The 27,477-nt window shown below is 44.1% G+C and overlaps 3 protein-coding genes across 7 annotated transcripts; 2 read left to right on the forward strand and 1 right to left on the reverse strand.

Annotated features, from left to right (window-relative positions):
- The first annotated feature begins 7,354 nt into the window (after positions 1-7,354).
- LOC124311242 (serine/arginine-rich splicing factor 5-like) lies at positions 7,355-11,787 on the forward strand. 2 transcript variants are annotated; one of them, XM_046775651.1, is made up of 12 exons: positions 7,355-7,515; positions 7,703-7,837; positions 7,907-7,977; positions 8,210-8,320; positions 8,722-8,803; positions 10,007-10,080; positions 10,151-10,351; positions 10,427-10,459; positions 10,540-10,641; positions 10,878-10,955; positions 11,200-11,292; positions 11,464-11,787. In XM_046775651.1, the coding sequence occupies exons 2-12, from the start codon at positions 7,715-7,717 to the stop codon at positions 11,600-11,602; spliced, it is 1,107 nt and encodes a 368-aa protein (XP_046631607.1). In that variant the 5' UTR covers positions 7,355-7,515; positions 7,703-7,714; the 3' UTR covers positions 11,603-11,787. The 2 variants fall into 2 exon arrangements, with proteins under 2 accessions (XP_046631607.1, XP_046631606.1); XM_046775650.1 differs by lacking the exon at positions 8,210-8,320 and adding an exon at positions 8,377-8,538.
- Positions 11,788-12,713: 926 nt separating this feature from the next.
- LOC124311412 (protein ZNRD2-like) lies at positions 12,714-13,817 on the reverse strand. Of its 2 annotated transcripts, XM_046775895.1 has the most exons (4): positions 13,719-13,817; positions 13,354-13,569; positions 13,205-13,289; positions 12,714-13,135 (listed from the first exon to the last, which is right to left on the reverse strand). In XM_046775895.1, exons 2-4 carry the CDS (start codon positions 13,528-13,530, stop codon positions 12,762-12,764), a joined length of 636 nt encoding a protein of 211 aa, XP_046631851.1. In that variant the 5' UTR covers positions 13,531-13,569; positions 13,719-13,817; the 3' UTR covers positions 12,714-12,761. The 2 variants fall into 2 exon arrangements, with proteins under 2 accessions (XP_046631851.1, XP_046631850.1); XM_046775894.1 differs by having other exon boundaries at positions 13,354-13,761.
- Positions 13,818-14,306: 489 nt separating this feature from the next.
- On the forward strand, positions 14,307-27,238 carry LOC124310977 (capon-like protein). Of its 3 annotated transcripts, XM_046775185.1 has the most exons (9): positions 14,307-14,724; positions 18,818-18,889; positions 18,990-19,085; positions 19,293-19,351; positions 20,031-20,139; positions 22,347-22,623; positions 25,221-25,591; positions 25,663-25,797; positions 25,939-27,238. In XM_046775185.1, the coding sequence occupies exons 1-9, from the start codon at positions 14,605-14,607 to the stop codon at positions 26,977-26,979; spliced, it is 2,280 nt and encodes a 759-aa protein (XP_046631141.1). In that variant the 5' UTR covers positions 14,307-14,604; the 3' UTR covers positions 26,980-27,238. The 3 variants fall into 3 exon arrangements, with proteins under 3 accessions (XP_046631141.1, XP_046631142.1, XP_046631140.1); XM_046775186.1 differs by lacking the exons at positions 14,307-14,724; positions 18,818-18,889; positions 18,990-19,085; positions 19,293-19,351; positions 20,031-20,139 and adding an exon at positions 20,803-21,917 and having other exon boundaries at positions 25,221-25,387; positions 25,433-25,591; XM_046775184.1 differs by lacking the exons at positions 14,307-14,724; positions 18,818-18,889; positions 18,990-19,085; positions 19,293-19,351; positions 20,031-20,139 and adding an exon at positions 20,811-21,917.
- The last annotated feature ends 239 nt before the right edge of the window (positions 27,239-27,477 follow it).

Consider the following 27,477-nt stretch of genomic DNA (forward strand, 5'->3'; position numbering starts at 1 on the left):
TTCTGATTATGATTATTATCCGGCAGACATCGACGTGTAGGTGTGTACAACACGCAGACAGCACAGCACACATGTCCATAGCTACATCTAGCAGATATACTATATATAGTTAGAGATATATATAGCATCATCATGTCTTTTGATCTTTGCTCCTGATGTTTCTCCATCGATGAATCTTTAAGCAGCGCAGCGGGTCCCATCCCGCGTTGCAGGCCACCCTCACACGGCTGCCACGGATATACCGAGTCTCCTCTCGTGTGTGTTGTCGACTTACCCCGGACTTACGCTATACTGCGGATGTTATAGCAGGTCTATAGCTTTTTATTTTTATTTTTTATTTTTTTAATTGGAATCATTTTCAAACGATATGAAATATTGGAATCATTTATTCCAGTTGTTAATCTGATTTGGGTTTGTCAGATGATGAGAAGTGTGTTCAATTAAATGGCTTGGGGGCTAGCAGCTGTGCGGGGTTATAACCCCACCGAACGCGCACACAAAAAGAGTTGACATCCCCCCTTTTACTGATGGATTACAATTGATCGGCTACAATTATTATGCTCCCTTCAATAGACTCTGTCAATCACAAATCCGGTTTGAATTGATTGTTCCTGTTTTGTTTTTTTTCACCGGATTTTTGTTCTTGACGTTTTATGCGCACACAATGGACCGGTTTCCTGCGCAGGACCCAGTCCAGGTGTTGTTCGCAACACTCCGCCACCAAAAACATCGTCTCTTGTTCTGTCTAATGTTACACACCTTTTGATTTGATTTGATTTTTTTACTCTCCTGGGATGGCGGATGTGTACCGGTTCCGTGTGAGATGTGTCGCTCCCCTTTCTCTCACACCGCCAAAAGGGCGGCCGTAGGTGTTCCGTCACGCCAATTGTCGATCCATCTCCTGGAACCCTGGAAAGTCTCAGCAGCCACTGCGATTTTCTGCACAGGAACGTCTGGTGGCTCACATGACCTCCCCCACCAAACTATTTCTCTTCTTTATTCGACTAGCGAATTAGAAAGTTGAGTGATCAAAAAGATATAGATGTTTGACGTCACCATGTCAAAGGGCTTATCGCCATATCAAATGTGGAGGTGAATGACATAGTCTTTAATTGGCTTTCTGCTTGATTGCCTGCTGATGTGGGTGCACAGCGGGGTCGTGGGGGCTGGATGTCTACTTGTCTAGGGTCTAGGATACTAGGTCGTCTCTAGAAAATCTAGATGGAATAGGGGAAATGGCAGTCTTTGATTTCATCCGGCCGAACATCAGACGGAAAACATCACAAGGAAGAAATTTATTTTTAGCTTTTCAGGAAGCCGCTATAGCACTTTTCTTTTGATAGATGGAATCGATTGAAACTATCCGAGTTGGTTGGCTGATCAAAAGAAAAAGAAAAAGAAAATCATCCCTTTTTTATCGAATTGATCAGAAATTCAATCGACTCGTGTGTAGACTCAACTGTTGGCCACAGGATAAAGTCTAGAGACTGCCGATTGTCTTTAGTGCCATTTATTTTTTAAAAGATCAATAAATTTCTATCTTTTTTTTTTTTTTCTTAAATGGTGTGGGAGGCAAGGAGAGATTGTCCTCGGTGGCCAATCGAAATGTTAGCTGCTCCCGCCTTCACAAAGGTCTTTACACTCGGGAGAATTGGCGATATGTTTTGTTGTTGTTTCATTCGAGTTGATATGGGAGAGGCCCTAACTCTTTATAGACTGTGTGGGTGATGTTATGGTCTCCTGTATCGCGAATAGACGGTGGAGCTCTCAATATAATCCGACGAGTGATGTAACGAAGAAGAAGAAGAAGCAAAAAGAAAAAAAAGAAAGGTCTATTATAACAGGGCACGGAATAATTACATCGCTTCCGATTTCGCCCTTTTCTTTTTCCCGCCGCCTATAATACGGCTCCTTTTTCCTTGGTTATATTCCTCTTCTTCTTTGATGATCAACTCTGATTTCTCTCTGCTCTATCCCTTGAAGTGCAGGAGCGGCATAATATTGGGAGGGGGGAAAGGAGCGGATCCCGCAGAATAGATAGAATTACCGCACAACAAAAAAGACACGACCCGAGTCAAGAGGGAAATAAAAGGGCAAAGGGGGGGGGGATATCAGTGTGTGTATACGACAAAAGAAGAACATTACCATCTTTCTTCAAAGAGAGAAGCAAGGAAAGAAAGATCTCATTTCCCTCCCACCCAATTTTATTATTTCGTTTTTTCCTTTTTCCAGTTTGGGAGTTAGACCTATAATTGAAACCAGATCAGACCATCACAAAAGAAATTGATTTGTCAAAAAATTGGGATATAACAAAAAAAAAAAGGGTAATAAAACCAAATTCGATGGTTTATTATATATGGGATGCTGGATATAGACGACTGAAATTTATTAGGTCGGATCAAACACTTCGAATGGGGACATATAAAGGGATGTATAAATGGCTAGGATGAAAGATGGGCGACGATATGTCTTGCTTAGACACTGAATTGTTGTGGTGTTCCATCTTCTTTTACGTTATATTCACCCCCCACCACTGGATGCATTGGGAAATCAACGGCAAAGAAAATGGAAACGGACATTCCTCACAGCTCGACACAATAGGATCTTTTCACAATCACAAAATGTTACTGGCCTCAAATGAATGGAAATTCCCCCCTAACAATTACACAACAAACTGGATGGGGTCCCCCCCCCTCTCTTAAAAAAAGGAAAATATTGCGACATGTGCTGCTCGAATATCCTCAACAATAAATTTCCATTCTTTGAATAACTTAATGTTTTTTTTTTTTTTAAGTTTCCTTTCAACCCCGCCATCTTACAAAATTCGAATTTTTTTTCTCGCGCCCTCACCCGCTGTGTCCGGTTGCTATTGTCATGTTTTTTTCCTGCCCGGTCACACAACAAAATTTTTTTGGAACCGGGAAAAAATAAAAATACAAAAATAAATCTGATAAGATTCCTATCTGCTCTCTCAGGGTGTAAATATTCAAATGAGTGTGTTGGAAAAAAAAATGTGGTCATGATATAGTTATATAGCATTGGTGTGTGTATTTACACGACGACGTGTCTACACACACACACACACGCAGGGCTGTATCCGTTTTCTCTTGGTCCCCCCTCTTCTGACAGGAGGAATGAGGAAAGGGAGAGAAAATCTCACCCCCACCGGAGTCGTTCATCACCTCCGTCCGGAATCAAAAACAACACACGCATCCAGCAGGAGGAGGGGGCTACAAAAATGAAAACAACAACAACAACAAGCCAGACTAGAGGAAATTGACGAATGTTGCACGTATACATCAGGCAGGGGTGCAACAACATTTTCTCCCTGTGTGGGAACAAAAAAAGGGAAAAAAAAGTTGAGAAGAACAGCACGGGGGTTGCAGCTGCCATACAATTGAAGAAGAAAAGATTTCAAGAAATAAGAAAAATGGTCGGTTTTGTTGATGGTGTGAAAAATAAAAAAAGAATTTGTTTCATGAACTAAACAGAATCAAAGATGTGTGGCTAACCTTTTCTTATATATAGCTATACTATATTCTTTCGTGTCATCTCGGACTGTTTCCTCCTCCCCCCGGGCTCTATATACTATCTGAACAGAAGGAAAATAAAAATAATAAAAAAAGGCGTTGGGAAACAACCCAAAAATGATGAGAATATTTAAGAACGAAGGCAGACGTTGTGTTTTCTTCTCCTTCTTCTCGAGAGATAGAGAGTTTTGTGCAGAGTTCTTGAGATAGAGTTTCAGAAAAAAAGATCTAAACCCCGCCCAAACCACTTGGGTAACAACTAGAGTGGGCGGTTGGTTAGGTTCCTTTTTTCTTCCAAGCTTTGCCAAAGGAAATGAACCGTACAATACTGAAATGTCACTTCAGCCTGTTTTTCTTTTTTTTAAAACCCACCCAGAAAAAATCCCCCCCCCCCCCCCCGACTCCTTCGCATATATATTTTCGTTAGTTATTAGAGAGAGTTAGAAGGGCTAGACACATTTTGCCTTGGCGAAAAACTACTTGAAGCGAGCGCGCTTCAAGTAGTTGGACCCCCCCCCCCCCGTTTATCTCCGCCGTATATTTACTCTGAAATTGACTTTTACGCGAATCCCAGCCATTCGTATTATAGATAATACAATTCAAAAACATCTCACCGTCCTCTCTACTACCCCCGTCCTCTGATTCAAAGTTGAACTTGGCAAACGCGGCTCTCGAAACGTCGGGAAAAAGTTGTGTCCGCCACATTTTATGGCGGTCATCTGGCGCTCGGTGTCTTGTGTCCGTCTCTTTCCCCCCCATTTAAACCAATGATATGGCTAAAATCCCACACCAGCCAAAGATTATATACGGCGATAGAGTTGACGTGCGTCTGCTGGGCGAGAGAGAATACGAAAGTCACGAGAGTTCCAAAATGATTTCGTGTCATTTGGATTTTTTCGACGTTATATTCCGTATTCGTCCCACTTTTGCTAAACACACGCAACTACTGTCGCAACATTTATGGAAAGCCAGTTAGGAAAATGATTATTTCCTCCGATTTTTTTGTTTTGTTTTCCCGATGCGGGGATCTATCGATCGAACTATCAGCCAAGATCCAGCGTCTCTATAGTCATCAGGCCAAATAGCTCGACAAAAAATAAATGAAATCCGATTTCAATCTGTTATCAAATCCTTTTGGAGCAAGTTGCGTCAGACGACAAGAAAAACAAGACCAGAATGAAACGGCTGGCAGGTCCATTATTTCTGTCATGTTTGTCCCCCCCATCTTCTATATAGCTAGTCGCTGAGATGCGGCATCACGGCAGAGATTGTCTCGTCACCGAACCAACAACAGCAGGAGAGATATCAGACGAACGAAACTGGATTCACAGTTTCTCCGGTCACGACATTCGGTCACCCTTGTATGGGAAACCAGAACGCGATAATGTTTTATTCAAAAACAAACGAAAATAATAATAAAAACACAGACAACAGACAGTTGAAAGTTTGTCGTTCGGTTGGTTTTCTTTTGAATATTGTTTTGGTCTGCTGCTCAAATTAGATGAAAAATAATCAATTGCAGACGCTTGTGATGCCCATGCATCAGTCAGGTGTGTCCAGGCTCGGAATTGATGAGGTACAACTTCGAGCGTCACACCGGTCTCCGTGTATTCATTCGTGAACTTTTGTGGTGCCACCATCAATTTTTGAACGGACTCTTCCGACTCTCTTTATGCATTTTCTTTTCCTTCTTTTCAACATCTCATGTCATTCATATTTGATGGCGCTGTGTATTAAAGCCAGAGAAAATGTTGGCGGAGGTTGTGAGGTATTATAAGTCGATGATGATTATTCAAAAGACGCGCGCGCGGTTTAAAAATCAGCTGTTGCATCAAACAGACACCACCCACACACACACTGCTGGGAAATGCCTGTAATAATCCGACAGGATCGTCTCCATCCAGTTGCGCAGAGCAGGTAATGTCAGGCTTTAATAATGAGTACATAGTAGTGATAATAAGTACACGAAGTGGTGGGTAGAACAAGAAAAGGAACGAGATTGGGGGCTGATTCCAGCAATAACGGATGCGTTCGTGTAAAATAGATGGAACGGATACGAAAACTTGAACCATCATCGTCAAACAGATGATGACGGTACTTTTTACGGCGACAGACTCTATCCACGATGGTGGGACGAATGAAAGAATAATTGTATTAAACATATGTGGAGGACGGGTGACGTCGTCGGGACCACCCAAGAATCTAACGTGACGTCTGCTGATGGATTATTTATCGAAATGATATCGGCCGAATCAAACGGCTTGGTCGCAACTCGCAATAAGGCATATCACAACATTAAACAAAACAGCTTTTCAATCAATTCGCCAGCAGACAGCGAATAGAAATACTAGAGTCAACTTGAGATTATATTGGCGCGACGGCACAGAGATCCTTGCGCAAGCCCCGCCATGATTGGCGGGGGATGATTGGCACTTTTTGGCGCAACTCCCCGGCAGCACGACACGACCAAACAACTGCATATACGGATTGTTGGTATTTGGGCTTCTAGGTTGCTATGATTACACTCCCTTGTGAAAGGAGAAGAATAATCAATTTTGATTCTTCTCTCAGTTTCAGCTCTCAGTTTGATATGGCCATTTTCGTCATATCTCCAACTGCGCATTTCTCGGCGAACGAGTTCTCGTCTCCGAGTTGGATTTCATACCTATGAGCGTCACGGTCGAATGGAATCTCAAATGGCACGTATGTATATGTATACGTCTGGCGACGAGATGGAAAAATCCTTTTACGTCGTGGAATTCTATATACCGTCTGATATCGTATCGGCGAGTTCTCTAAAACGATCCCCGGCACATATTCACCGTTAAACTATTCGACTTATTGCAGACTCTGATAGGCATCGGCGATACTCACTGGAATTCATTTCCACTTTGATTTTGATTTCGGTGCGACGACCACCGCGAATCAAGCAGCCGATGGCGATTTTGCCGCTGTTATTTCCTTGGAATCGTTCAAAAGGTAGACAAATGAAAGCGACACATTTGCATGTTCCTCTTGTCGGCTTTCCGTGAGTGGGGCTTTTGTGTTTAGCTTTTCTTCTTTTCTTTTAAAGTTTTCTCCTTCGTCTTTTGTTATTGTTAATCATCAGACAAAGGGAGCAAAAAAATGAAAAAGGGAAAAAGATGCCACGGAGCAATTTAACTGAAAGGTTTCCTTTTTAAAAAAAGTCAGACCCTTTTTGGGTCGACTGGGGAGATGACGGTCACCAGCAAACATGAATGAATTATTGACAAAAGTTCAGCCTCCTGCCGTCGAAGTCTTTCCTTTCAGAACAAATAAAAGTCGCAAGATTTCTTCATTAGAATTTCTCAGATATTGAAAAAGGCAATTTTTTTGGAAAGGAGGGAGACAAAAATGACATAAAGTCTTGAGGGACACAAAGGGTGGCTTTGAAAGAAAGGCGAATACATTTCCCAAAAATCAAATGTAGAGTGGCGTGTGTTTGATTTTCTCCTTTCACAATTCCCGTTTCATTTTTTGGGGGGACTGTGGTGCACTGAAATTCAATGAAACAAAACAAAAACTGCATTTCCTGGAAATGGAATCGTGTTCTTCTCAGTTTGGAGTGAAATGCCAAGTCATCTAAATCATCTTTACAATTTCTTCACTTTAGTTATTAATTACATTTTCATGTGGGCTAATTTACTTTCTTTTCAACTGTATTTTTCAAGGGAATTTCGGTAAAAAGTAGACACGTCAGGACACGTATTCAAATTTTCTCGAGTAAGTCGAGTTGCATTTATTTTCTTGGCAACGCAGCGCCCAGCCAGAATTTATGCCAAGCCGGCAACAGCCAAGCTCCAAGGCAGCCAAAGCTTCTCAGCTGCAGTCGAGAGCAAAGCCAGAGCCAGCAAGAACGCAACGGCTTTTTCTTCTCGAGACCCAGTTGTGAATATCTGAAAATATCAGTTTGATTCTTTGTAATCCAGAGGTTTTCCATTCTTCTGACCCTCGCAAATACCCGGTAAGCATTGTTGGTGAATTGATTTACATGATAATTTATGTGTGTCGCATTATATTCGTAATGAAAGACGATGGCCAATAACACGGCTTATTGCTTACGTCACGTTGTCTGTGCGTTTCTTGACACGTTACCAGAGGAGATCAATTGTGTGACGTGTCCATTTCTTTTTGTTGTAACTTTGTTATAGATCATTGCTGATATGGGCACTCGCGTTTACATTGGTGGCTTGCCATACCGAGTCAAGGAGAGAGACATTGAAAGGTTTTTTCGGGGCTATGGAAAGCTTCGAGAAGTCCTAATTAAAAATGGCTACGGCTTTGTGGTGAGTTTCTCAAATCGTATATAAGAAATTCTTATGGCATTTATTGATTGATCTTCTTCAATGTTGCAGGAGTTTGAAGACTATCGGGATGCTGATGATGCAGTGTACGAGCTAAATGGAAAAGAACTTTGTGGGGAAAGGTATACTCCTACTTTCATTCTTATGTTTACTGTGTAATTTTGGATAAGATAAGTCTACATTGCCACCAAGTTCTTATCATTCAATGATGCTAGGCATCGATTAATAATCTTTGGTGTAGATGGTGATGGAAATGTTCACTGGAGGTGGCATGCTAACATAATTTTATACATTTTTTACACATGGGAAAATCTTCTACCCTGTGTCTGTTAAAAACATGTTTGGGTGGAAAAGGGTCAGTGTTGAACACGCGCGCGGTTCAGGTCGACGTGGCGGACGTGACGATCGTAATGATCGAGATCATCGTGATCGGGGTAGCCGTCGAAGCAATTGGATGGACAACAAGTAAGGATGTCAACTTAATTTTTTCCCTGTTTGTCCTTTTGTCGCGGATTTTATAGAGTGACCGTGGAGCGAGCCAAGGGGTCGCCGCGGGCACGAGGTCGTGGATCATCTGGCGGTTCCGATAGTGGCCGAAGTCCCCGCAATGGCCGCGAACACGGCCGATCTGGTTTCCGCAACTCCTCCAACTCGCGATCGGGAGGAAAGGGTGGTGGCGACAAGTAAGACGCCCAAAAAAAAGAAAAAAAAAAGAACGATCATCCATGTTCCCCGATCGCTGCATTCGTACTTAAATAATGCATGAGATTCTAATTCACCTTAGATTCTCCCTTCATTAGTCTAGTTCTTTCTGTTATATCCCTTATTTTTAGTGTGGAAACTTATAGTATTGCTTTCATTTGCAGTGCTCCTCCGAGATATGGCCCACCCACCAGAACAGATTACCGTCTAGTGGTTGAGAATCTGTCGAGCCGAGTCAGTTGGCAGGTGAGTCATTTCTTGTTCCAGATAGCCGAAATAATCCGATTTGACGATGACCTTTCTATGCTGTGCTAGTGTGAGGGTCGGGACGTCTTGTTTTGTTGTGTGTGCTGACTTGTTGACGAGGTTTGCAAGTTAATGTATTTTTAACATGCTGGAACCGTTTGCTTTTCCAAGACATACTGGCCCCCCTCAGTGCGAGAGACACTCGGTTAGTGACTGCCCGCGCGCGCGCCAATGCCCGAGTGTGAACGAATCTTGTCCGTTGGTTTTCGATGATGGCCGTCCTGAACCCAAGGTTTCCACGCACCTGGCCATCACCCATCCCACATGAGCCTTGACAGATACTGGCTTTTTAAGGCATCCCAGGGAGAGGCACTGCAGTTGAAAAACCTTTGGAAGCTTCTTGGTGTTTTTCTTACGAACCTTACCAATAAATATCACCCACTTTCCCGCTCCACATCCCTTTTCCCACCACCTCCTGCCCTGGAAGCCGTCCGCTCATCCTGTGCTTTCCACACCCGTATTCCTCAACATTCTCTTTCAGGTTTCAGACGCTTTAAAAAAGAGGGTTGTGGTCGGTCGATGGGATTTGGACTAGAGATGAAAGATTGCGCGTAGTGTGGCCTTCCTCTACTTCCCCCATTCGTTGCCTACGTGTTTTGTGTACGGTGTGTTTGGGACCTGGCAGCAGCGCCTTGTTACCATTCTGGCTATGTTCCGCACATCCCTATTGGCAAAATGTCAGCAGGTAAATTTGTCTCAACCAGAACGAAACCAAGCAACTACTTTCGATGTTTCTCTTTTTTTTTTTTTATTTAATTTTTTTTTAAACCAAGAGCTTTTCTTCTTTTTGAGTTCGGGGCTATGAACAATTTGGGGCAAGTCCTTTTTTATTTTAATTTTGATGGGAGAGGTTTGGGCTAAAGAAAACGTGTTGCGTTGGCTGCGAAAATATCCTCCTGGCGGAACGTGAGACTACACCTTCCTCTACCCACATCCCAGTGATCTGAGGTCTCTAGTGAGAACATTGGACGTGCCGGACTCGTTCGTGCTTTTGTTGGACTTGACGCCGCGAATTGACTGAATTACCGAAGAGTTTTCTTAATTTTAAGTTTGGGGGTGGCTAATGAAATTATTTAATATGCACGTTTGTCGTATTCGTTTAATCCATTGTAAGACTTGCTGAATGTTTACTCTTTCTTTCAGGATCTCAAGGATTACATGAGGCAGGCTGGTGAGGTCACCTACGCAGATGCCCACAAGCAACATCGCAATGAAGGGTATATTTAGACAGAAATTATCTACGAGATGAACGAATATTTATTTATATATTTTTTTAATTCTTTACAGTGTGGTTGAGTTTGCGTCATATTCCGATTTGAAGACAGCCATTGAAAAGTTGGATGGGACAGATTTAAACGGAAGACGAATCAAGCTTGTCGAGGATAAAGATTCGGGTAGACGCGGTTCTCGCCGTCGTTCCCGCTCTCGCTCATCATCGCGCTCCCGTTCTCGTTCCCGCTCACGTCGTCGCTCCCGTTCTCGCTCCAGGTATAAAAAATAAGTCTTTGTTACTTTTGGGTGGAGTCCCTGTGTACTAATTAAATTTAATGGTTTTTCAAACAGGTCCAGAAGCAAGAGCCGCAGTCGTTCAAAGAGGTGTGTTTAATCATCTATTATTTGTGGATTAAATTTTGAAACCAGCCGAGTCATTTTAAAAATCATTATGTCCATTTAAGGTCTGGAAGCAAAAGCCGCAGCCGCTCCAAATCTCGCGGGCATTCGAAGTCCAAGAGCAAGTCCCGTTCGCGTTCTCCGAGAAAGTCTCGATCCAAGTCGAGGTAATATTTTATATAAATTTTAAAAAAGTTGTATCCCGATCGCCACGCTTCAACCTCTGCATCTTGAGGATAGAAGTGCCTAAATTTATAATGAACGGGTAAATTAAAGATCGCGTAGGAAGCATCCATAGCCTACTATAGGATCGGATGTGCCGAAAAACGACGATGACATGTTAAACTTACTACGGAAATTTTTAGGCTTGAAAATACTAATTATTTCAACAATTTTAATTCAGGTCTCGCGACAAGTCTATTGATAGATCAAAGAGCAAGTCACACTCACGTTCGCCAAGAAAGTCTCGCTCCAAGTCCAGGTGAATATCTCGATTTAGATAAAGAATGTTTTCGTGTCTCCCGATCGCCACGCCTTTTTCTTGCACCCATGGGAAGAAAGGTGCCAAAATTACGAACGGGAATATTAATTGGCCACGTAGGAAGCAGCCGAGATTCAAATTAATCTTCAGGCTGTGCCTTAAACGGAGGCAACAATTAAATCGAAACGCTCGAATGCTTTTAATTGGTCGCATTCAACATTTTAACTTACAATTTGTTTTGCAGGTCTCGTGACAAGTCAGTGGATAGAGATCGTTCTGTATCTCGTGACAAGTCTGTTGAACGCGCTGCATCGAAACAGTCGAGGAGCAAGTCAAGGTACGAACACCTTCAATGCTTTGTTTCTAATTAATGTTAAATGATGCTTTCATCTTTCGGGTCTGAATTGTATCTCGATGACAACCTTTTTTACTGATAATCAATCACCGCTGTTAATAATATTTATGTTGCTGTAAACAAACATTAACATTATTTATTTCTGTTTTTCAGGGAGAGATCTCATTCTCGATCCCGTTCACGATCAGTATCTCGCAGCCGATCTGCCAGTGGCAGTCCACGCAGGGATGATCGTGATGAAGACGAGAAAATGGATAATGGACATCGGTCAAGTCCCGATAACCGCGACTAATTGGCATCGTTTTAAGAGTTTTCCCCTCCTTTTTTGACACCTAATCTACACGCCACCGATGCCCCCTCCCTTAAAATTTTCAATACAAAAACAAGCAACTGTTTCCCCCCTATCGACGTATCTTTCGTTTAAAAATAGCTCGGCTACTGTAATTGGTAGTGAAATACAAATTCACAATGGTTCTAGCTTTTTGTCCACATGTTGGATGTATGTGTGTTACGATTTATGCAAAGGTCTGGTTTCCTCGGTAATACAGATTCGAACACACGCATGAATACTTTATTTTTGTGTTCCGACCAGAAAGCCAAGTGCGGTATTGATTTTTTTTTTTTCGAAAGAATGTACAGAGTTGCCGTCGTGTTGAAAATAAGTGTTTATTGAGTGATTGGTGTTGAACCATAACGTTTCATTATAGCCAAGTATAGCGACCGAAATGCGTAACATCCGACAGCAATCAGAAGAAATAGAATAAAACCTAAATCAAAAATTTTCGTAAATGTTTAGCAATTGAAATAAAACATATCCTACCAAACGTAAAGCTTAAAAGTGATCCAGTATCCATGGATTCTGTTCTCTTCTTGGACGATTTCTTGAGATCTTCCAGTTGCTTTTCTCCGACCTCCTCCTCCACCATTTGGCGTAATGAATTAATGCGGTGACGGATTTCATCCACAGATTCTTTCTCCCCATAATCTGCGATGGTTAAAGGCGAATGAACTTTAGAAAACATTAAGGAAATAAAGAAATTCTTACCGCGTCGATAACAATCTGAAGGCGGATTCATCTTGACTAATGGACGGAGGATTAGTGATTTAAATGAGTCAATGCAAATTCGTTGTTTCTAAACTTTCGCCAGGAAGAGAGAGAGAGCGCAGACCGGCACCAAACGACGACGACGAATTTGGAATGGAAAGGGACTCTTTCCCCCTTGCAATCGACTAACAGCAGACCATATGGATTTTATCTCGAGTTGGGCATGCTTCTGTGAAAGGTCCATGATGATCTTCAGCTGGAGGTTGCGAGCAAGCGCAATCGACTGACGTTGATGACGCATGCGCGGAAACCATCGTGCATCCTACTAAAACCAATAACGGTGAAAGAATGAATGATGCAATGTGCTTTGCGGTGTATTGCAATAACGGGAAAATCGGAAAGACAACTAGGGGGAAAACTTTCTCAAAACATTTAGGGCTTCTACACCATTTGTTATGACTTTCAGATATGAACTAACCAAATTAGGATCATGTTCATTTTCTACAGCAAATCTAGCCCAAGTAATTTTCTTGTGAACTACTTCAAGACATTTGAGACATTCTTCCTCCACATTCATTGTGCTTGTCAGGATACTGACTGTTGATTTATATTGAGTCTTGCTGGACACATCATTTTTCAATATGGATGGTTGCATAGTGGTAGTGACAGGAGTCTGCAAAGCTGTTATGGCAGATGGTTCAATCCTTCTATCAGATTGATTCCTCTCTGTCATGAACTGATACTCAGCCCTCTGACTGGAAGCTGCTTTCTCACTCAAGGCTGTAATATATTATAAAATGTTTCAAATCAATAATTAAGCTTCAAGGAATAAAACAAAATCAAAATTACCTGGGTTGTCCTTTTGAATGTCAGTATCAATCTCCTCGCAGGCAATACAGTAGATTTTATTCTTTTTGTCTTGGAGCTCGATAGTCTGATAGAAATAGAAATTTTTTTCACAAATGTCAAATTAAATCAAAGAAAAAACAAATACTCACACCACACGTTGGGCATTCAGAAGCCAACATTTTGTACCCTTTGAGTAGATAACTTCCCATGATTTTCGAAATACGATCTGATCTATCTCGCCTGGCCTGAATAACTTTCAATTCAGCTTCGGTTGGTGGAATCCATTCTTCTTCCGTATCAATATCTTTCTCAGAGTATCCAGCCATCTTTCACTCCGTCTTGATATTTGGCTAGTTGAATGGACACTGAAGGCGTAACCGGAAAGGATATGTGTGAGTAAATTCGATATGGTTGAGATGGGCCAGTGCCAATGATTTCAGTTATAATGAAAGCAATGTGTCAAAGGCAAAAAAATAACAAAACAACATGCTGCACGAATCGATTTTTTTATTACCCTCCCTGATTTTTTTACCGACTGAATCCGTCTGCCTTGCGTAGAGAATCCCGTTTCAATTTGACCTCGATAGATGGCCCCCCAGACACCGAATATTTGATTTTTTTTTTAATCCGGACACTTGACAGCGGATTAACGGAATCTAGACTTGCAAATGCAAAAGTAATAGAACGGTATTTGCATTAAAGGTTCATCTTTTCATGTCATGGATTCATTTATAAATTCTTGCATTATCATTGCAAAATGGCGCATGGGGAAAACCCAAACTTGCATTGTGCAATCGACCGGTTAATAGAGTAGTCGGATCGATGCAAAACACCGCCAACAGGCGTGATGGTACGGACTTCTCCACCAAGCACCACTCTAGCAAGGAAAACCCGTTGAATATTATTCACACATAGTCAGCAAAAAAGAAATTTTGGGATTTTCCCAATTTGCACGAGTGAGAGTATATGGAACTAAAAAGGTAGCACCACTAAAAACCCGGATTTTTATGCCATCTATTAATAGTAGAAGAGCGGCAACGCTGAGGATAAAGAGAGGAGGGGGAAAAAGCCCTGCGGATAAAAGAAAAACCATTTTTTGGGAAGCCCATCGCATGAAAGACTGCCCTGGACCCCAGAGCAGCCAGTAGCACACACCTCAGACCTCACCTAGGCGAGTGTATATATTCTGGAAAAGCTTCAAATGGTAATCGGCTGGACTGCCGTCGTGTTGTTTGTGAGAGAGCTCCCCCGTCAGGCAGCTCCTCCATGCCGCTGATTTTTCCCTCGTGTGTTTTGTTGGTGTCGTGATTTGCCACAGTGTCTTCTGCTGCTGCCTTCTCAAACCAACTTGAAAGTGCCTTTTTTGACTAATAAAACTCTCCAAAACAATTGTGGAGACTATGCCTTTCAATAAAAGTAGCAAGCAAACCTATTGCCAAGTGCCTAATAATGATTTCGACTTGAGGATTCCCCTTCATTCGGATGAATCCTTTCAACATGGCATCGTCTTCCAGGCCAAAGTAAGTAGAAAATCTATGTTTGTTGGGATGTACATTGTCGAAACGTGTCCAGGCAACAGTAGTGCAAGGCCAGGTCATCAAGCTTTTTGGCAAGTTGAGCTGCTGGGAATTCTTTGGTGAACGTTTGAAATTTCTGGAACTGGAAAGAGATTGAAAGCTGACGCTGCCGGTCAAGTTTGCTGTTCGCATAAAATAGACACTCGCCATTCCAGACACTCCATCACCAGGTTTTTATAGGTGGGCTTTTGTTCGTGACAGTTTTGCGGGGGTGAAAAAGAGTTTCATTGCATTTTACTGGCACGTTTTCAAGTCGCCGTTTGTGGTAATGGCCATTGGGGGTTAGCAGGACAACAGTTTGTTCGGGTCACGCGTTTTTTGTACTAGCATTTTCCAACGTTGTTTGTTTCTTGCCAATTGGCGCTACCAAAAGTATTTAAAACTCCAAAGAAAGCGCGTGGCCAAATCTAGAAAGTCGGTGTATATACAATACACACACACTCAGATAAAAACACAAAAGGAGAGTTAAATACCGGACGTTTTTCCCCCCTCTGTTTCGTTTAATGTTTAGAGAGAGAGAGAGAGTTAGTTAAGGGGAGAAAAAAAAGTTATGACAAAGAACGAAAGAGAAAATGACCCACGAAGGCCTTGATGAACTTTGTTAGAAAACCCCGTGGGCGGTCGGGGTTGAAGAGGGGGGCCGGCTGCTGCTGCTGCTGCTGTTGATTCCTCTTCTTGTTCACCGGTCTGCTGCAGGCAGCTGTGTTAGAATTCCTCAAGGGTCTATCGGTCTACTACACCGCACTAACCATTTCCAGAAAACTTCTTTTTCTTGGAGATAACTTTATTTTTTTTGCCCTCAATTTTTCTTTGTTCAACCCTGGAAAAACGGAGGGTTCGAATGAAACATTCCATCCCCATGTTTTTTTTCATTTTATTCAATTTTTTAACCCCCTCCAGGTACGTAAAAAGCACGCTGGGAAGAAGAAAAAAAAGTAGATTTATTATTTAAAAAAAAAATAATAAGTCGATGTTATTGTGTCACGAGGGGAAAGCTGCGGTGATGAGGCAGAGAGCGGGATTGAGGGCGCCGAGGGATCACGGAAACGTCGATCCGACAGCTCATCCTATTGAAAACGAGATGATAAAAACTGATAGACGAACCGGATGCGAGTAGGTGGGCAGCACACATACACACGCGTGTACACACACATCAACCGGACATTAGAATAGGCGAAACAAACTTTTGAGCGACCAGGTGATGATGACAGACACGGACAGAAACGGGAATTGTATTTGTTAGGAACATTCACTCTTTTTCTCCCTTCCAACTGTAAACTATCCCAACAGTTTGGCTGGCGTCCAGCAACATTTTTCTGGTTGTTGTTTGATTTCAGCCAGAATGTACAATTTTCCTAGAAACAAAGGGAAGCATTTTTAGCCTGGTTCATTTTTGTCAACACTTCCTCATTGAGATCGGTGGTGCCATCGTTATTTATTGCCATTTAAATCTAAACAATGTCCACCGAAGAGGACTGCGTGGCTTCTTCTATTTCCGAAATGCCCGCATTTCTCTCTCTACCTGTGAGGTTGTCGTCCTTAACGTCACGCTTCTTTCACCTCTTTCCTTCCGGGAGGGAGGGCTCATGTCATCGTGCTGATCCATCAAAACAAAAGAGAAAAATAATACTTCTTTTTTTGTCTACCTTTTCTTCCTGTGTCAGCTAATATTCCCGTCTTGTTTTTGTTGTGTGTCCCGGACATTTTACGACACCTAACCCGCTAAAATTACACAATCCGTGCGCTAGGGCGCTACATGCTATCAGGGTTCGTCGCCATTTTTTCTCACCGTATTACATATATAGAAACTTAAAAATTCGAACTTTTTCTTTCCCCGTTAGTCGGGCAGTTGGGTGTGAACGATGTGGTGGCTCAGCAAAAAAAACAACACACACAACACATTTCGTGTGTGCGATTATCTCATTCCGAGTTCGAACACTGTCGGGTCCCGTTTTATTTTTCCATTTTCTCGGTCATCGATTTTTACCGGTGTCCTCCTGCGCTAGGCAGTAGGACACGACTTCCAACAACCTGGCATCAGGAGTAGCCCTGCTGTCAGTGTTTAACTCGGGTGGGTGAATTGATGAGCCGGGATGAACGATGGATCTCAAAAGTCAAGGGGGTGCGCGATTTGATGGATGAGGTGGATGACAACGGGCAACAACCAAAAAAGAAGAAGTTTTATGAAGGCTATTTCGACTAAAACCGGAAACGGAGGGGAATTATACATCCACAGCTTGAATCTTATTTTCGCTTGAGCTCTTATCGCTGACTTTTTTGTTTTAGTTTTTCAGAGATCGTAAATTGTAAACGCCCGGTAGTCGTCCATTCGTTTCACCCTTTTATTGGTTAAAGTCAAAACACTCTCCGGTCTCTCAAGTCCCACTCATCCATCAAATGCTGAATTTGTCACAATGTAAAAAAAATAAAATAAAATCCCCAAATGTAGAACGCCACGGCCATGTCAAAAAACCATATCCGGTTTAGATGCTCGCGAGCCACTTGTTAGCGCCCATTGCGGTTTTTATAGATTCCGACATAGTAGTAGTATACCCAGTATATATATATACGACTGTACAATAAAAAGAAAGAAAAGGAGGGGAACGCTATTTGGGATTACTTTTCAGTTTCGAAATTTGGTTAGTTGACCGTGTTAGCCAGTAGCCATTCCACGTTCAAAAGTTGCGTTTTCTTTTTGTTGGCTCATTCATTGTTTCTGTTTAGTTTTTTTTCCCCAATCAAGGTAAATTCTTTCCATGGTAACAACAACAATAACAAACGGGGTAGTGCACTCGTCGTGTGAGGTTGGCCATCGAAGCGAAATGTCAGGACCGGTATTAAATAGAAAGGGGCGGGCGCTGTCTACTACACGAATTTTGCACGGCCTTGGTAGTTTGGCTGATGGGTCCCCGAGCGTTAAGTCAAATGCACGGCAACAACACGGAACATGGCCATGATGCCAAGCCCACCTGTGCCATCTGTCCGCCGGTGGGTTCCTTGTACACTCACGTGAATCATGCACTTCCCTCTATAAAGTGAGACACTCTTGCGTGAAATGATCTTCATCTCAGAGGGTTGATTCAAACCATGTCGGAGTTGTCCCACATTGATGGGTGTCGCGTTACCTGAGAAATTTTCTTGCGTGTCAATAGTAGTCCATCGAATCCGGATTCCATTGTTTTGACTGGTTTTATTTGACGAATCATTGTGGATGGAATGACGTCATTACAACTGTAAGTGGGTAGCGAAATTGACGTCATTTTTTTTCTTTTCTTTTGGCGGGAGTCTGTCGACCCGAACGAAAACGCAAACAGAGGCTACAGAGTCCCTTTTGGGTGTAGATAGACAGGCAGATCTCTGTTATTTGTATAGACTCTCGCGGTTTTTACCTTGAGGCATTGTTATTACGTATTATATCTCTCTCTCTGTGTTCTCTTTCAAGGTTTTTTGGGTAAGGCGTCACTCATTCTATGACTGAATCCGATGTGTAACTATGCGCCGCATCCGACTCGGAAATTCGCCAAATTCCATTAGACTTTAGGGTTCTTTTTTTTAAATTAAAAATGAGTTAATGTTAATTTATTCATTGCTGGGATTGTCTCTCACGCAAGAAAAGAAGATTTCCCCATCCGTTTGAATAGTCAACTAGGAATTATTTATCCTGACGGATTATTCTGACCGCAGTGTTGGTAGAGGCCTATATAACATTATTAGAATTCACCTTTTCTTCGTGGGGTTTGATTGTTTGCCTAGAGGCCAGAACAAGTGCCGTGTACCGTATAATACCGGTACAGGTAGACCTGGCACATGTACACGAATAGTGGAATCGGTGTGTTATACACGTGAACTTCCTATTTCTTCCCCCCTTATTGTGTGCCACGTGAGATTGCCTTTGGTTGTTTCACCTTTGACCTGAAATCACACGAAACAAACGTCTGGAGAAACAACGAACCTCTCTATACTACACTGTAAATTGATGGTCTAATTGGTTGGTTTTTCTTTTTCTTTTGGGGTTGATTGTGCTTGACTCCGACAGTACATCGGCAGTCTGGATGTGCCACGACCCAACAACCGGATGGAAATTGTTGCAGCCATGCGCCGAATTAGGGCAAGTTCCTTTACCGTTTCCTATTTTAAATTGTTTTGATTTTCCATTCAGGTCGAGTGAGGAAATTTAATTCATTCTCTTCTCATTCATTTCAAAATAGTACGAGTTCAAGTCCAAGGGTATGAAGAAGAAGAAAGTGTCATTCGAAATATCAGTCGATGGCGTCAAGGTATCTCTGTACAAGCGCAGACCCAAGGTGAGCAAGTCTATGCTGATAATCCTTATTTGATTGCAGAGTGAAATGAACTTATAATTCCCTCCAAAAAAACCTGTTTCTTTCACTGATATGTTGGCGCGTTGCGCTTGTGGCATTGATTGAATCTAAATTGGATGTTTCCCTTTTTTATTTTATTTGCGCGTGTCTCCTTTCAATTTCCTTTTCATCGACGATTTCCGCCTACAGAAGAAGGACTGGCCGGTAGATGACAGCACTCTTCTGCTCATGCAACATCCAGTCTACAGGTATAAAATAATAATAATAATATTTATAAATAAACAACACGGGAAATCGAAACTTGTAAAAATCCCAAAAAATAAGTAACTGGTAGGGATAAAGTAGTTCTCTCCAATTAACGGAGTTAAGTTTCCCATTAATTGGATCTAGCCCCTTTCAAAATGAAAGCAAATGCGCAGCGGGGTGGGGTGGGGGAAAAAAAAACGAAGCAAAAGATTGAAATAATCATCAGGAAAGAAAAAAAGACAATTGGATTAGTGCCACACAGTCAGGGAACTGGTAGAGCTTCGTCGAAGGAGAAGCCAGACGTCACAGAGAGTGAGCGTGGGTCATTCGACCCAAATACGAACGTATATCCGTCAATACAAGCCGAAAGTCTTAAGGAGAGAAGGACAGTAAAGGGGGTGGACCGGTGATGGTCTGGTGTAGTAGGGCGCGGTATCTCTCTCGGCGTTATCCGCGTCAGATTTTGAATCCTTTCCAAATGACCTCGAATAAGTGTGACAGGTCGATAAACATTCGAATTGGGGTGTATATCTGTGTCTGTCCGTTATTAGATGCGTCCTTCAAACGCGGCGCGGAGAGTTCATTAAAATGACACGCGGATGACTCACAATGACGCACCCCCACCCTTCTTTTTTGACATTGACATTTTTTAATATTTTCTTGGTTTGTTTTGTTTTTCAGGATCTTTTATGTGTCGCATGACTCGCAAGACTTGAAAATCTTCAGTTACATCGCCCGCGACGCATCCAGCAACTTTTTCCGCTGCAACGTTTTCAAAACGACCAAAAAGGTGCGTAATCCATCGCTATGAATGCATCCGTCTTCTTCTTCTTCTTCCAGCTTTCGCTTTTGGTATTCCGTTACTAAAATCCGCCGAAGGACGGGAGAATTCCACCCTCTCGAGGGAAATCAGAAAGAAACGGGCCGGGGTGGAATTTGAGCCGATCCGAATGGAAACAGGACGCACCACACACACACACACACACACACACACACACACACACACACACATCGTTGTGTGTTGTGTGTGTGTGTGGGTATATGCCCATTCGTCTGCATATCAAAAAGGTTCAGGCCAACAAGTAAAAAAAGGGTAAAAAAAAAAAGAAACGAAAATCCGTGCAATGTTTCTCTATAAATAGTGAGAGAGCCGCCGCACTTGCGCAGGGCAAGTTGTATAACGCCGACGTCTCTTTTGGGCTGCCGGGAATATGATCGTCTTATTTTAGCGGCGGGAGTCTGGCGTATCACATTTTGATTTTTTCCAACTCTTGTTGTGTGTCCGTTTTTTGGGCGCCGATGATTCGCTCTTTTAAAATATACATCCATTCACGTTGATTTTCCCCCACCCAAAAAGCATGACGAGAAAGAGCTTGTGATGTAGCGCCTTTTTGGCCGCCGGAATTGGCATTGTGTTTTGCACGGAACGTGACCACCGAATCCCCCCCTCCCCTCGTTGTTTCTCCCGTTTCGACGACGACGATTCCGGCAGAATAACCGTCAAGCCAACCCGCTGTGTGGAAACCCAAAACAAAACAGTGTACAATCTGGCGGGAAAAATAAAACAAGAAGAAGAAGAAGCAAGCCGGAGCCCGTCCTCCCGCTTTTCAGTCCCAATGATCCCGATAAGAGCACATGACACAGACCGATCCCTCTTGGTCGGGTTCCCAAGTTGCCGGCAGCGACCAACGACGACGGCCAACGACGTCGGATGATGCAGTTTCGGGGCGGGACTTGCGGAGGGACTTGGGTCTATGTTGGTTTCGCTCCTGCTCTCCTCCTCTCTTCTTTCAAGACTGGCTCGCACAGCTTCTTGCCCGTCTCATCTTGACTGCGGTGCAAGAGACTGGCCTCACCGGGGGTCCTCTCAGTCCTCAATCGCCCTGGCGTCCGTCGAGTCGAACGTTCGTTCTCAATTCCGCTGGCAGCAGCAGCAGCAGCAGGTTGTTCCTCTTATAACTCACGTCCGTCCCGAACCAAGACGGACCCTACCCAGTGTCTCGCTACGCTACCCAAGGTGCATCCCAGTGAACTCTTCCGGTTGTTGTTGGTGGTGGTGGTGCTCTGCAAACGTCGGTAGCTGATCAAAACAATTGAGAAAGCAAAACAATGAAGATGCTCAAGCAACGATTCCGGGAGCGATCTGAAAGTTGGCTGAGTGCGTCCACCGACCGCTTTCTCGTTCATCCGCCGCATCCGCCGCTCGTCGAGCCGCACAATCCCCCCGTCTCCATTCTGAGCCACAGTTCCGCTCTGACGGCCACAACGGCCGCAACCAACGGCCAATCGAATCTGTCAACTCTTCCAGTGATTGAACTGAATCCGCCTCTGAATCCGGCCGGATCCAATTTGCTGTCTCAAAACTCGCCGCAGCTGCCACAGCAACAACACCAGCAAGATCGGCCGAGGAAGAAACTTTCGTTCCGCGATCCGGAAGTCACCAGCGCGGAGGCATCCGGCAAAGATGGTGACGCCTCGTCGTCCCACCAGCAGCCACACAACCATCAACATCTGGGCTTACTCAAAGACCAGGGCTTCTCCGACAGCATGGAAAACGTCGATCTGGAGGTTCTTCTTCCGTCTTTGTCCATCCATTTCGAGTTTCGTGAGGGTCGTAGAAGGTTTTGTTTCCGAGAAATCCGCAATCGGCCCACTCGTATTGTTGTTGGGGCAGAACTGGATGGGCTTTTACGTCACACAGGGGGGAAAAGAAAGTCAAAGGGAGTAAAGAGGCGAATGTTTATTCTTGTATATGTCTATAGACGTGTATATATATATATAAATTTACCGTGTTGTTTGTTGAGCAACATTTTCTTCTTTCTTCACATTGGAAAACAGGGCAATGCATTTGGGGCCCCACGGTTATTTTTAACGCGTGGTGGATAGCATCAACAACAACAACAATCAGAACCCCCAAATTTCGGTTGTTTTGTTTTTTGTCTTGGTGAAACTTTTCTCAATTTTTTGGTTTTGTTTGTTTTCAAATAACTTTTACAGAGCCAAGCCATGAAAATCGTGCGAACGGTCGGCCAGGCCTTTGAAGTTTGCCACAAGTTTGCCGTCCCGCCGAGTCTGTCGGTCGGCCAGCACGACGACAGCCACGAAGAAGATGAAGAATGCGAAGAGGAGGAAGAAGAAGAAATTCGCGATGAAATGGACGGCGAACACGAGGAGGAAGCGCAAGTCCGTCACGAGCAGCAGGATCTTCTCCAATCATCGGTCGATCATTTATCCCTGCCCAGCAGTCTGGACATGAAGCCGCCCATTCGATCAGGTAAGGAATTGATCGCCTCTAAAAAAAAAAATCAAATTCACTTGACTTGGATTTCCTGTCTGCCTGTCGCTTGGAGTTGTCGAGACACTAAACAGGCCATGCCGGGCAGAGATAGCGGCCCACAGATAGTTGAGAACCGAAAAGGCTTAGCTCTACTCTCTGCGGCTGATTATATAAATAGCATCCGCGAAAGACCCTTCCGTTAGCGTGCGTGGCGGGAGAGTCTAGGAGTAGGGACCTTCACTGTGCTGGCCCAGTCGCCGCAATAGGAAACAAAACATAAATCTCATCTCTTGTTTCTGCCGAAAAAGAACAGCGCCGGAATAGAAGGGGGGGCCCAGTCGACGTCAGTAAGCATCCATCACACACCCCATGGAATTAGGGGTAATATAATGCACGTGCAGCAATTGAGAGAGAGTATTCCATCTGGTCATCCAGCTGATGCCCACCCAAAATAGATGAGAGGGGCAATCTGTTTGTCGAGTCCCAACCGGAACCACTTGACACAATGGGCCGCACGATATTGACGCAGATTTTTAAAAAATGGGGTGTGGGGTGTGGGGGACTCTTGACACGCTGACGAGATTCAGGTCTGCGGCCGACGAGATCAAGGTTGTTGTTTTTCTCAATCTGCATTTCGTGGTGTGTACGGTGCGGTTGCTTTTTCCCGAACGCAAAGAAGAGACGACGATTTTGGCACGCTGAAGGGTGAAAAGGAGTTCTATTTTCGTGTTCGTCGAAGAAAGAGAAAAGAGAGAGAAAAGATCAGTGTCTGGAGGCCATTGTCATGTCATCGCCAGAGAATCGCCACACACACACACGCACACAACGGGCGGTGCCACCTCCTCCTCTCGACTCCCGACAGTCCTGCTGCGGGGTCCCTCGTGCGAAAGACGAACGAAATTATTTGCTCTAACAGCCAGCCCAGCCGCTAAAGAATGTCTCTCTCTCTCGTTCCCCTTGAAAACAAACAAACGCAACAAGAGTAAGTGTATCACAATAGAAGACGAGATGGAAGAAACTCTTTTGGGGGTGTTTGATACACACACACACACAAGTCCCTTTCTGCTACGCCAACTAATTTTAGCCGCAGCGCCGACGAATAAATTACAAAAAGAAGAAGAAGAAGAAGAGTGTCGGTTGCGAATTCATCATGTCGTCGCCAGAGTAAGCGATTAGTCGTGTCTCGTTAGGATTCTTCCATCTCGTCGGGGACAACCTCCTGCGACGCTGGATCGATTCCGCGCGTTCGAAGGAAAAAAAAATCCAACCATAAACCGCAATTCATCGTGTTTGATTTTGTGGGTGGGATCGTTAAAATGACATGAAACTCTTGTGACTTGCAGTTGACTCCCACCTATTCCCTCCAACGCCTAAAGGGGGGCATCTTCCTCCGGGCCAGCACACGGATCGTTAGACTCTTGTTGAACGATTTACTGTACAGTCGTACACGACGTGTGTGTTGTTGTTTTTGCCCCCCGTCCTTTGATACCCTTTGGTGGTGGTGACCTACGTCCCGATGAGAAAAAGTTATTTTTGGTTTCCCCGTTTCCAAAATACGACGACAATCAAGCCGAAAAGATTCAACGACTGAAAGATATAAGATATAGAGAAATGAAAAATGAAAGACGATAAGGAAGAAGGCGGCCGGCCCGTCCATCTTCTTCCTCTGGCGTGGCTCTCGTCCAGCATCTTTCTGTTTTGGTTTTCTTCCGTATGCCTTCGCACCGATTCCTTTTGCGCCTGGTGGGTTTCTTCTTCTTCTTTGATTTCAGCGGACGAGCAAACCAAAACAGAAGCTCGCCTCTTCTCCTCGCGTGTTTTTCGGCTTCTCACACTGTCCGATCTATTTTTCGAAACACGGGCAGACCCGCAAGTGTGCAGAGGTGTGTTGTCCTTTTTGACGCTGCGCAGCTCCTGGCCCGAATTCTATTTTGTTTTTTTTTCCCCCAACTTTTTATTTTTTTTTATTTGTTGAGGTGTTGGCAACGACGTTTACACGCAGACTCTCGAAATAGTTTCCTCACCGTACAGACGGGCCAGGAATATATCGGTTTTGATGGATTCAATTTTTTTGGTCTGATCACTCCTAATGACTGGAAGTCTACGTGATGTTAGTCACGGCGTTTTTCTTTTTGAGAGAGAGAAACGAGGTGACCCCTACTGGTCATCGGCAAGATGAACAGGTGGTGAACCAGAAATAATAATAATAAAAAAAGAAAAATCTTGTTAAGGGAATATCCCCCCGCCAACACAAACAGCCAACGGGGGGAAAAAAAATCGAAATTAATGGGCCCGTCGGTTGTGTGTGTGTGTGTGTGTGTTTGAGCGTTTATGTCGGCCTGTGGCTGGCTGGCCCCTCGCTGCACGTCGACGGTCGTTTTTTTTTTTCTTGTTTTCCAAATTGTAGTTGATGACTGGTTGAGCTTTTTCCCACAACACTATGTGTAGGAGGAAAGAAACTAATGAACTCTTTTCGCTCGTTAATTTTCATTTTTCTTCTTTCTATTTGATCCCTTGTCAAGTCGAATAATAATTAAAAAAAAGGGTCCAACCTAATCTATTTCCTTATTACCCTCCATTCTAAATGGGTCTAGTCGAATACGGAGGGGATCAGGTCATTGACCACAATCACACGGCCGATCTTCTTAATTTGAGCCTGGACGCGTCTCCGAAAATCGCCATGGAGCCGCCCCGTCTGGAACCGTCTGCCACCCAACAACTTCAGCAGCAATTGCAAATGATTCAACAACAGCAACAACAGTCATATCCCCGTCCCGAGCCGATCCTGGTGGCCCAAGCGAATCAACAACAGCACGGCAACACCCCGTTGGCCCTCCAACACGAAGTGTTGCTCCTGAAACAACAAGTGGAACAGCAGCAGCAGCAAACACAAGCGGCCATCGCTCAAGTCAAGTTGCTCAAGGATCAGCTGGCCGCTGAAACTGCCGCCCGCATGGAAGCACAGGTAAGTCGTGCCTGTTGCCTCATATCTTCTGTGCATTAGAAATGAAATGAACCGTTTCACTTTCTCAACAGGCTAGAACACACCAGCTGCTGATTCACAACAAGGAGCTGCTGGATCACATTCAAACGCTAGTGATGCAGATGCAGGAGCTTGAGAGTAAAGTACCAATCATCTCCAACCTACCGACTCCGTCAACCATACCTCAGGTGAGTCCGTCATGTTGTTGTTATTCAAATGCCAATGGATAGTGGCTATACTCCTTTGGGGGCGATCCTGTTTTCGTAGCTTTGGTGGTTGGTGGCTTTTGCTTCTCTTTGGTGACACGGTAGCCCATTTGCCATTTTCAGATGATGACCGTCCAGCAGCAGCAACAGCAAGCGTCTCGGCTTCCCACTTTGCGTGAAGTGGACTGCCAACAAGAATTGGTCAACATGGCCGCCGCTATGCTGTCGGCCGCGGCGGCCAATTCGGTACAGAACAACCGCGAATTGCAAGCTCACCAATTGCAGCATCAATTGCAACAACAGCAACAACAGTACGCTATCCTCTTGGCTCAAGCCGTCCAGCAGCAACAGCAACAAGTCAATTTCCAACAACTACCTCAACTTTTGAGCGCTTCGCCACTTAGCCCCGCAATGATGAACCAGCCACAAGCCCCCAATAACTTCTTCCAGTTTCAAACCAACAACTCCTCCGCCCAAAATTCGCCAAGTCATTTGACTCTTGGAGGCCATCAGGCCGTCATCAACGCGCCTCATTATCATTCGCCCAACTCTCCTTCGAGCTTCAACAGCCTTGGTCCGCTTCATTCGGCCGGTCCGTCGACGGCCTCCCCAGGCAATTCAGTGCCCAGTGGTCTGCAGCGGCCCTCACCCAGCCCGTTCATCCTTCCTTTAGGCGACGTGGATCAAAGTGGATCGCACGATTCCGGCCTAGGATCTGGTCATTTCCAGGCGACGGCAGGGGCAACAGCAGCAGTTTCCGTTCCGACGGCCTCGGCGGCTTCGGCTGCCGCACTGCGATCGATGGAAGTCATCCGGCGCTTGCAGCTGATTGGCGAAGACAGTTCTGGCGGAGGCGCCAGTGTCAATTCGCTGCACAGTTCGGATTCCGACCGCCAACGGATGGATTCTTCACTGGAATCGATGACGAGTGGAGGACAAGGCCGTCCTAGTCTCCCAACTCTTCACCAGCAATTGGAACACCTTCGATTGGGTAACGAGTCGGGAGGAAGTGACGAATGTCGCACTCCATCCAGCGTATCGGGCGGCACACTCCGCCGCAATGGGCCTTTCATAACTCGTTCCACCTCGGAAAAGGTTCCCCACCGAAACGAGATACTGGCTCAAGTCCAGCGCACTTCCTGGGCCCGTCACACTACCAAGTAAAACATTTCCCTTTCGTGGAAACGCGAAGACGGAAAGAACAATCAACCAAAATGTAAAACAAAACCAAAAACAAATTGGACTTATTGGCCTTTGGAATTCTTCATTGGAAACATGGCAAACTACAACGACATTATTCTATCGTCTTTTTTTCTTTCAACCCCCCCGACATTTATCTTCAAAAAAAGCAAAACAATAAAAAACAGTCGCATTTCCAACCGAAACCGGACAAGTTCCTCAAATCAAAAATTCATGGCATTTCGAAAAAAAAAAAAAATAAGTATGATTGCATCACAACCGACATAACGCAGGCTCTTTCTCATAATCGCCGATCATTGATTGATTGATGATCCTATAGAGAAACACAAATTAAACAATCCACAAGCAAAATAATTAACCAACAGTCCCCTCAGAAACAGCCAACACGGAACCATAAAAAACAAATCAACTCAACTTAAAAAGAAAATTAAAATTAGCTCTGTACCTGTTTGATCTGAAACT

The sequence above is a fragment of the Daphnia pulicaria genome, chromosome 8 (assembly GCF_021234035.1).
Source record: "Daphnia pulicaria isolate SC F1-1A chromosome 8, SC_F0-13Bv2, whole genome shotgun sequence".
NCBI lineage: Eukaryota > Metazoa > Arthropoda > Branchiopoda > Diplostraca > Daphniidae > Daphnia > Daphnia pulicaria.

Coding starts and splice junctions, on each gene's coding strand:
- LOC124310977 (XM_046775184.1), top strand. CDS start 21,459: ATGAAGATGCTCAAGCAACGATTCCGGGAGCGATCTGAAAGTTGGCTG. Junction 21,918..22,346: donor TGGAAAACGTCGATCTGGAG/GTTCTTCTTCCG, acceptor TAACTTTTACAG/AGCCAAGCCATGAAAATCGT. Junction 25,592..25,662: donor CCGCCCGCATGGAAGCACAG/GTAAGTCGTGCC, acceptor CTTTCTCAACAG/GCTAGAACACACCAGCTGCT.
- LOC124311242 (XM_046775650.1), top strand. CDS start 7,715: ATGGGCACTCGCGTTTACATTGGTGGCTTGCCATACCGAGTCAAGGAG. Junction 8,539..8,721: donor GGAAAGGGTGGTGGCGACAA/GTAAGACGCCCA, acceptor TTTCATTTGCAG/TGCTCCTCCGAGATATGGCC. Junction 8,804..10,006: donor CGAGCCGAGTCAGTTGGCAG/GTGAGTCATTTC, acceptor TCTTTCTTTCAG/GATCTCAAGGATTACATGAG.
- LOC124311412 (XM_046775895.1), bottom strand. CDS start 13,530: ATGGCTGGATACTCTGAGAAAGATATTGATACGGAAGAAGAATGGATT. Junction 13,290..13,353: donor CTGAATGCCCAACGTGTGGT/GTGAGTATTTGT, acceptor TATTTCTATCAG/ACTATCGAGCTCCAAGACAA. Junction 13,136..13,204: donor CATTCAAAAGGACAACCCAG/GTAATTTTGATT, acceptor AATATATTACAG/CCTTGAGTGAGAAAGCAGCT.